The 9729-nt window shown below is 39.3% G+C and overlaps 1 protein-coding gene across 2 annotated transcripts in view; it reads right to left on the bottom strand.

The window, feature by feature from the left end:
- Nucleotides 1-9729, bottom strand: part of STK10 (serine/threonine kinase 10) — a 74722-nt gene extending 64993 nt beyond the window's left edge. Inside the window, exon 1 of one of the 2 annotated variants that reach the window (XM_039352257.1) lies at nucleotides 9027-9729. In XM_039352257.1, the coding sequence (XP_039208191.1) occupies nucleotides 9027-9182 (156 nt within the window). In that variant the 5' untranslated portion in view covers nucleotides 9183-9729. The remainder of the gene's footprint in view (nucleotides 1-9026) is intronic. The other variant, XM_039352266.1, reaches the window with a different exon arrangement.

Here is a 9729-nt window from a genome sequence, read left to right on the forward strand (position 1 = left end):
CTTCTTGGGTGAGAAGCAAAACATTTTCTTCTTCTTCAAGGAAAAAACACTCCACTTGCCTTTTGAAGAAAAAAGCACCTTTGAGTTTCCTCTTGCTGATTTAGATGAATGGACATGTTTTGACAATTGCTAAATCATAAGAAGAGTAGAGTTAGAAGTCCGTCTAAATGTGCTCCAGACCCAAGATTATCGTTGGGCCTCCAAACACAATCTTGAGCAACAGGAGAAGCTACAAACCAGAACTGCTTCTGACAAATCGGCTGCAGTGCACTATCAAGGAAGCACTTTAAGTAACATTATCAAGGGAAGAGGATAGGATTTCTAGTCTCCAGCTCTCCCCACTGGAATGATGTTTCTTGCCTTGACCGAATTATCATTTATCTGGTTTGCTTTGCTGTTGCTTTGTTGGGAGAAGAAACACTGTGAAGTGTGGGCTATCCATTCATTTCAAGGATTGCTGGGATAAAATCAGATCAAATCAAATCCCTTTATTAAAGTCTTTGACCAGCATTTACAATACTGTAAAAAGAGAAATAGTGTGGTATAACAATTTGTTACTGAGGAAAATATGATAGGACAATTAAATGACAAATCTAATTAAAGATTAGGAAAGCAACACATAGAGGGATCTGTTACCTGCTCCAACGCACTACATCATTAGACCTAATAGTAAGTTGCTGTCATGGTAAGTTTTATGACTAAATCCTTCCAAATACCAGTTCCTAATTACAAAATGTTAATGAAGTGTTCTGGTTTTGCTTTTTCTCCAGTGGCTGTAGGGAAGTTTCGATATGACAAATACTGAGTTTACCTTCCACTTTTATGTATTTGATTAATACCCTGATTTTCTTTAGAAGCTCAAGGTGGCTTCCATTGAAATATGTGATTTACCCATATACAGTAGATCAAGGCAGACTGGGCTGACAAACAATAACTAGCCCAAACTGAAATTCCATGGTTGAAGATGGATTTCAACTTGGATCCCCCAGTCCCAGTCCAGCATCTTAAAAGCACACTAACTCTCAGTCTGAAGATGAACAACCTAGGAAAGCTGTAACACACAACAGTGCTGCACCACACATATGTAGATTAGTACAACCTACCAATATAAAGTTTACTCCCAGCACAGGATGAATTCATTTGTTTACTATGCACGATCTTGCAAGCATTTGAGCTCCATCCAGACTCCATGCTAACCTGACAGGTTTGTGAAGTCACCAGGAGTCAATCTGAAGACTTCATCTATTTAAAGTTGGGTAGTAGGACTTCCTGGAGAGTAGGAGGGATGGTAGTGAGCATCCTAGATTATTGGAGCATCACATTGACTTCTAATAAATAGCAATGACAGGCAGTGCTCACCATGGCAGTCATCTTGTGAATGAATATGCCCTCCTGGCAGCAATTTTATGAGAATGTCCATGTCCTCAAAGTTCCAAATATGTCCATTGGTTCAGAAGATTAATGAATTAGTACAGAGGCCAGGTAGACTAGGTATGATTCCTAGAAACAGTCACAGGCAACTTTTCTTTATGAGCCAATTTGACTCATAGAGACTGCATCCAATCTACATTTTTGGCAGTCTTATGAAAGCAATTTGCCATTGCCTTTTCCTAAGACTGTTTTTGACTCCCCCTTCTTATATGGACAGTCAGCCATAAAGGCAGCAATTTCATGGTTCTAGCAGCATACTTTGGTGTTATAGTCCCAAGGAGACTTCTAGTAGGACAGCTGCAACTTGCTTCATTATCTAAATCCAATTGCCAGCAAACTTTCCTCAACTGTATAATATCTACATTTCTGATCTGTAAACATGTTGCCTTTCTTTTGTTGTTCGGAGCTAGAAAATATCCAGCAGTATAATTAAAGAAAACATGGTTTGGCAAAATGTTTTCTTTCCCCAGTCCTGCAAAAACAAGATGCTCAGAATTAAAGCCATGTTTTGCTTAATAGAACACAGGATATATCTGGATTGTTAGCAGTCTTTTCCCCAGGAACTGCAAAGAAAATGTGTCTATTTAGATTTCTGGGAAGAGGGGGTGAAGACTTAGAGGCATTCCCTCTCAGCATAGTTAAAAAAAAAAGTGGAGGAGGGAATGATTTTAACAATTATTAACACTTACTAAGATCTAGTTAAAGTTTCTGGAATTTATATCTTCCTTGTTGCAATTATGTCTGGCTCCATTAATGAAATACTGAAATGCATAGTCTGCATTTTGTGCTTTTGTTACTTCTGGCATTTGCAATAATGTGTTTCTTAGTCCATTCAAACAATCCAGCGAAAGGAAATGTTATTCATAATATAAAATTCTATTCTTTGATGAATAATTCTTAATTATAACTGTTACATTTGGAAGCAACCAAATGCCTAGTTGGTTAATTCCAGGAAACATAGCATGAATATACTTTACTTTCTCAAACATAAAGTGACACCACAGCCAAGATGTTGCTTTCAGAAAAGGGAATGTTCAGAGAAGAGAAAGGAAAAGCTGCAGTCTCCTTACAGGAAAAGGACCAGGAGCTTCTCAAAAAGCAGAATTATGAAATATTTGGATTAGCTGTTTGAATGACAAGGATAATTCTGTGTTCAATGCCAGATGCCAATAGCAAATACAAATAAAATTACAGCAAGACAACAGCCATCTGAAATTGAAAGCTAGAGGATTTCTAAAATTGAATGAAATATTAGCAGAACAGAGTTTTAAAATGCCTCTCAATCGTGCATACAAGACCAAAAAAGAATAAAAAAGGAAAATAATCAGCAGGAAGTTACTTCAGTGCATTGTTTATTGGAGGAACTGAAAGTCACACAGATCACTGTGTTGAAAACACATCCTGTCCCCTATCCTGCTATAGTCAGATTATCAAGGGCGTTGGTGTCCTCACCGATATCACTGTGCCCCAGAGCCGAGCAATTCACCAGAGACACAGATGGTGCACAATTATTCTCCCTCTGAGACACCTTTTTCATGGGACATGTTAATGTTCAAAATGTTTGAAATACTGTGGGAGTTTAGCCTGGTTCGGAATCAAACTGTGGTAGCCTACAACATAATTGTGCGATCCTTGAATAACTTTTCTTCTGCTACTTGTTCTCAAATTTGTTACAATTTAACAGATTGCCTGCAGTTTGCATGAGTGGTCAATTTTATTTGGAGATTTTAATCCGAGCATCTGTTTCTTGGAAGGAGAGTTTTGAGAGCTGAACAAGCTGCTCAAGCATTCAAGTGGCCAAGAAAATATATATATATAGATAGATAGATAGATAGATAGATAGAGAGATATAGATATAGATATAGATATATTAACTCTGCTGAATTTAACCTTCATAATTCATCTTTCCTTTGCCTGTTCATATGGTTCCACAAACCGAAGACTAAAAGTTATGTCCATCTTCTTTATGTTTCAGGACATTTATTTATTGGTGGTAGAAGGAAAAAAATGGGCAGCTATTAATAGCACAATTTTTTTTTTTTTGCTGCAGTCTCTGCCAATTTAGTATATTTCACATATGCCAAGAAACTCTCAGAATTCCTAATCAGTACGATTGCTAGGAATGCTGGTGACAAATTTTGACAAGTGTAATCTAGTATGTCAAGTGTTCCTGCAACATCTAGTTCAATTTATCTTGACCTTTGTTGGACATTTTTTCCCCTACCAATAGTAATTACTAATGCAGAATGAGGGACAGAAAAATGAAAAGAATAGTAGAGTCAAAACATAGGTTTTTTTTTTTTTTTGCTTAAAGGAAGAACTTGACTCCAAATTGATACTTTCAATAATCTTGAAAAAAAACACACACACTTCCAACTTATTTCAAACTACAAGCCAAAAGTTTAAAAACCAACATCAGCTAACCCAAGTAAAGCAAGATCCCCAAAAGTGATTTAAAGCATCTTCTAGAGTCATCCAACCATTACTATTGTAAAAATATCAGTACTGTAATGAAGACAGATTTTACATTGTCTATTTTTTGTGTGTATGTCTTCAAGACAGTTTTTTGGCTCCTGGCAACTGCCTGGACATTTCCGTGTAGTTTTTCTAGCAAGGTTTCAGAATTGGTTTGCCATTGTCTGCTTCTTAGGGCTGAGAGAGTGACTGGTGCTTTATTGCCTGGGGGGACGACTAGAACTTACAGTCTCCTGGTTTCTAGTCTGATGCCTTAACTACTACACCAAACTGGCTCTCTCAATAATAACTAGGTGACATTAAAGGATAGTATTGATCACTAATGACAGTCCTGCCTATGGGAAAAATAATAGAGGAATACAAATGTGTATAATAGTTCACTAGCCAGTATAAGGCAAAGGATGCAAAAAAAATCTGATACCACAAATAGGCAGTACACACTTTATATTTTAAATACTGTTTTAACAACAAAGACTGTTTAAAATGATGTTATAGGCATCTAAGTATTCTGCAAGTCTTAGACACCCTCTAACTGTAATATATCTTGCAATCCTGTCTATTGAAGTAAGATGTACAGAACTATGAAACATAAATTCCTTGGAAGATTGTGCCATCACAGAATTTTGAGCTGAGTTTGGATTGAATTAACAAAAGTATTGTAGACTGAAAAATCATTTCTTTTATAATCCTTACAATAATTTTTCCTCAGATGTATCTTTGTGGATATCTTCATTACATTGCCTACATGATAATCAAGTTGCAGAAAACAAATTCATGCTCTAATTTCTTGGTGTCTTCTTCCTAGTCATTCCCTCCAAAATCACTTATCTCCCATTGATATTAATATCAGGAACCAAATATTGCTAGGAAAACAAAGACATGTTCTCTGCCTATCAGTTAGGTAGAAAGGAAATGGGAATAGGTTTCCCAGGGATTTTGTACAATACCAAGAATTGACTACTTCTAATCAAGAAACTCCATTTTTTAAGAGTCCTTTGATAGGGATTATATTAGCATGCATCTTGATAAGATCTGGTCCCTTGAAAGAAGAAATATTCATTAAATGGTATTCTACAGTGAACATTCTTTACTATCAAATTCTGCTCATTTCCCATTTAACAATGAGCACTTATTTTGTACTGTCTTGGCAGAATATATTTGCGAAATAAGATATGTGCTTCTTTGGATAAGTTTCCTCTTAATAGCCAGATAGGAGAAAGAGAATGAAGCTGGAAGCTCTCTTTGTAAGATAGATGAGTTACAATTTCTAGGACCAATATATCATTCTTTATTTTTCTAGAAAGGATATTGTTTTCAGAAACTCAATGTGCATAATCTAACATCTTCATTTGAAATCTACTGCATCCAGGCCCTATCAACTAGGCCAGTGTTTCTCACTCCCTTCCCGCCCACCCCCATGGAATTCTAGCCTCAACATATTAATAGGGTGAGGAAAGCTGAACTAGATGGTAGTGGACCAACAATTATTTTCAATGTGTGTTTGGCAAATACCCCCCCAAAAAGGGCAGGGTGAGGATCACATAACGGACAAGCAAATTTCCATTAGTTCAGCCATTTAGTTCTGAAGCCTCCCACAATACCACAGGCAGCCCAGACCAAACCAGTGCAATAACAAACCAGTCCAGGGTCCACACAAATGCATTAATCCCAGACTTGAAACCAAAGCCAGGTCTTAAGAGCTTTTTGGAACCCCAGGAGAAAGGACACTGTCTATGTCTTTGGTGGGATGTTGTCCAGAAGACAATGGTTGTGACAGAGAAGACATGCTCCCTTGGTCCCGTAAGACAACAATATTTAACAGAGGGGACCTGGAGCATATCTACTCTGCTGCAACATACTTGGCCGTTAGAAAAAATTGGAAGTGGACAGTCTCTCAGATAAACAAACACTATGCCATGAAGGTAATGACTGACAGCTTATACTGAACCCAACTGGTCATCAGTGTACTTCATATAGCAGCACTCACACATACCAAGAAGCACTTGTTACTGTTTGTGCCACTGCATTTTGTACCGGTTGAAGCTTCTAGATGCTCTTCAAAGCCAGTCCCATGTTGAGCATATTGTAATCATCCAATTGTGAAGTGACCAGCATATGAATAACTGCCTAAAAGAGTTCCTGGTCAAGGAAGGGACGCAACTGGCACACAAGATCAATCTTTGAAAAGGGCCTCCCAGTCATAGATGCAATGGTTGCAAGTCCAGTAGGCCCCCCCCCCCAGCTGTGCACCAGTCTGGATTGGGAAATATAAACTCATCCAAAACTAACAATGGAAATGTGGGAGTGGGTGAAGAGAAATAGCCACAGCCATTCAGTCTTGACAGGACTGAGTTGAAGTATGTTCTGCCCCTTGGACCTGAACAGCCTCCAGACATTGGGACAGCACATTGATAGCTTCACCTATGCAGCCCAGGATTGAAATATACAGTCAGATATCATCAACATACTAATGATTCTGAACAGATTGATGACCTGACCCATGGTTTCATCTAGATGTCAGAAATAGGAGAAGGAAGAGAGCTTCAAGCTCTGAGCTACCCTGCAAATGAATGGCTGTGGATGTTACTTCTCTCTCCCCAGTCAGCTATTGATCAGGCTCCTGCTTCAAAGCTCTTTTATCCTCCAGTGCATTGACAGGTCCTGGAGTGGTCCAGAACTTATTTTATCTTTCCTGGAATAAATTAGGTTCTCCGTGTTGCTCCTATTCTGTCGTGAAAGGCAAAGATGCCATTCATATCAGATAATTCAAGGAATAACAAAACCAAATTTGATCAATAATACCATAAGACACCCAGTAGAGCCTAGAACCTTTGGCACACCATATCCTAATTCTTGAATTGCCCCAAAAGTGGTCTTGACTGAACTGTAAAAAGAGTTAAGTGGCAACTCTCCAAATTTCCATGTATTTCCATTGAAAAAGTTGTACATACAAGAAATTATAGGCCTCAAGATACATTAGACTCCTTAGATTCCTCATCTATCTACTAGTTTGTTATCTCTTTTATAGCTAGATGCTTTATATTTTCAGAATCAGAGCAAGTAGCTTTATGATACAAATTGTTTGAAACTAGCCTTTTCAAGGAACATATCTATTGATAATTACACCAGTTATGATTACAGCTTATAATACTTCCAATTAGCTGTACCATCATTTCAGATATCTTTCTTTGCCTCCATTAATCAAACAAGCTCAATACTTTTTCTTTATCTTATTATTTATCACTTATCATTTATCAAACTCCTGATCTGCCTCTTTGATGGAGGATGGAAACTAACAACTCCCATCCTAATGAGCCTTCTCAACTCATATCAATCATGAATTCAGAGAGCATCCATTTCGAATATTCTGAGCAGATATATTGGAGAAGAATACTTAGCCCTGCAGGGATTATTGCTTTCAGCTGTTTTCAAGTCTCTTCCTTTGCCTACTGTTTAAGAATTTTATGTCAGTATAATATCTATGCAGAAATCATGTCCAATTCTCAGTTATTATTTTCCTAAAAATACTTAGAAGAAACCAAGCATTTCCAAACCACATTAACCATGCAGCCACTTATTTTGTGTTGGGCACAATAGGTTCAGAAATCCAAACTACTTCTTTTCATTACTAAGCTGTAAAGGAGCCTTCTTGAGCCTTACTTTTACATCCCTTAGCTTGCTGCTCCAGTAATCCCTCAGGCAGTCTTTCTTTGGACAAGGAGCCTTGCTATTTTCTTGGCAGTTTCTATCCATAATTATTCATTGGAATTGCACAGCTGTATTAGAATACCCCAAAACATTTATATAGTAAAAATGGAAGATAATGTTAGATCCAACAAATGAAGACAATCAGAATGGAGGGAGAAATAAAAAGGCTGTTAACTTTTCTCTCTTCCACAAACTTTCTTTTAAAATAGAAGTTTCTATTTCATACTTTTGGATGGGCCGTGTGTGACTCCCCAGACATTTGTTCAGCTGCAACTTTTAACCATCCCTCATAATTCATTAATAGTGGCTAGAGCCATATAACAAAAGGGAACAAACCTTAATGTGGTTTGATTAGATACATGGGGCTCAAACTTATTTTGAGGCCTATGGTGCAGAAACAATCTATTAGAAAAGGGGAGACAGTTAACTATGAGTACAGAGAACAAAGTATTGAACTGAAAGGCTCTTCCAGATCTGGACAGTCTCCTTAATTTGAGATTATACCACATACTTATAACTGAGAAGATGCAATCTTGATGCCTGATGCATAATTACACATGTCCCTGAATAAACAAAGTACAGAATCATCCAGAAAAGAGAATGCAAAATCTCCAATCCCATCTTCAGTTATTATAGTAAATCAGTCTTATTACAAATGTGGGGAAAGTACAAATTTATACATTCTCCCACAATCTAATATCACTTCTACAAAAAATAAAAAAAGATTGTAACTGTTAGAGAAATTTATCTTAGAATAACAGATTTGGTTGATATATTACACTAAGCCATAATGTGGTTTACTTCATTTAGGCACACTGCATTGTACAGACTCAGCCACTGTAATTTACAAACCATAGTTTATTGCTGAGTGGCTTGTTATGGCTTGGAGTCATTTCCTCTGTCCTGAGTAGCTTGACAAGTGGCAGCCATAAGCTGACTAACTAAATAAAAAATAAAATACAATTACAGTATGATATGGAGTGGGGTATTTTCTAGACTTACCAAGGGAACCCCTAAATTTAATTCATTAAAAACATTTATATAGCTTTATATAAAATATGTTATGAAATGTTGTTGTATAAAGTGTAACATTTATATATGATATAAATGTAAACTGTCCACACATCCAGTGAAGGGGGCAGCGCACACCTTTCCATTGTCAACCTGCTGGAACTGATCATAAGTTCTTAAGTGGCATCTTAAGTCCATCATGCTTATCTTGCACTCCAGAAGAATAACCTTCTTTTATGTTTGATACAGTACCTGAAAAAGTCTTTCATATCTTACCGCTGACCACACCCACTTCCCTCGTCTTCCCTCGGATCCTCCTCTTGTTCTTCTCTGAACCTACTCCGAGTTGCCCGTGCGATCTCCCCCCCCCCGCCCCATCCCGTCTTCATCTTCCTACTCACCTTGTACACCTTGCCGAAGGCGCCGTCGCCCAGCTCTCCGACGATCTCCCAGACATCGTTGGGATCCAAGTCCCGGCGCACATGCTCGTACTCTTTGGATCGCCGCTTCTCAAAGTTAGAGAGGCGCAAGATGCGCCGGAAATTAGCGAAGGCCATAGCAGCGCCTCGGCTTGAGCTTTGGGATCCTCACCATCGACGTGTCAGGAGAAAGAAACCGAAAAGAAACGACTCTGGACAGGCTTCTCTACAGGCAAAACCGACCAGGCTGGAAAGGGCTAATCTGCCGAAGCCTAACGACGGAAGGAGAGCTTCCGAGGAAGCAACCGAACCAGTTCCCGCCCGGCCGGTGCTTTCACGGGGCTTCGGCTGAGGAGACAGCCCAAAGGATGCTTCTCCGCCGGTTCCTCCGCCAAACGTGGGGGGGGCGGCCCCCACCCCCTGCTTGCCGGGCTATCTCAGGGCAGAAGAAGTGGCTCCAACTGCAACCGGCAGCGCGCGAAATGAGCGCTCCGAGGTTACCCCGAGGCAGCGGGAAAGGACCGACCCAGCCAGCCAAGAACTTAAGACTTTGCGAGCGACGCTTCACCTGCTAAGTCAGACCGGAGCCAACCCCTCCCAGCTTCACTGGCGGGTCCCGCCCCTCCCCGCCAGGACACCTTCCAGTTCCCGCGGCTCCGCCCCAGCACGCGTTCCGCTGAGCTGC

This window comes from Crotalus tigris, unplaced genomic scaffold, assembly GCF_016545835.1.
Source record: "Crotalus tigris isolate CLP2741 ecotype Arizona unplaced genomic scaffold, ASM1654583v1 scf7180000017568.12009008, whole genome shotgun sequence".
NCBI classification, from domain to species: Eukaryota; Metazoa; Chordata; class Lepidosauria; order Squamata; family Viperidae; genus Crotalus; species Crotalus tigris.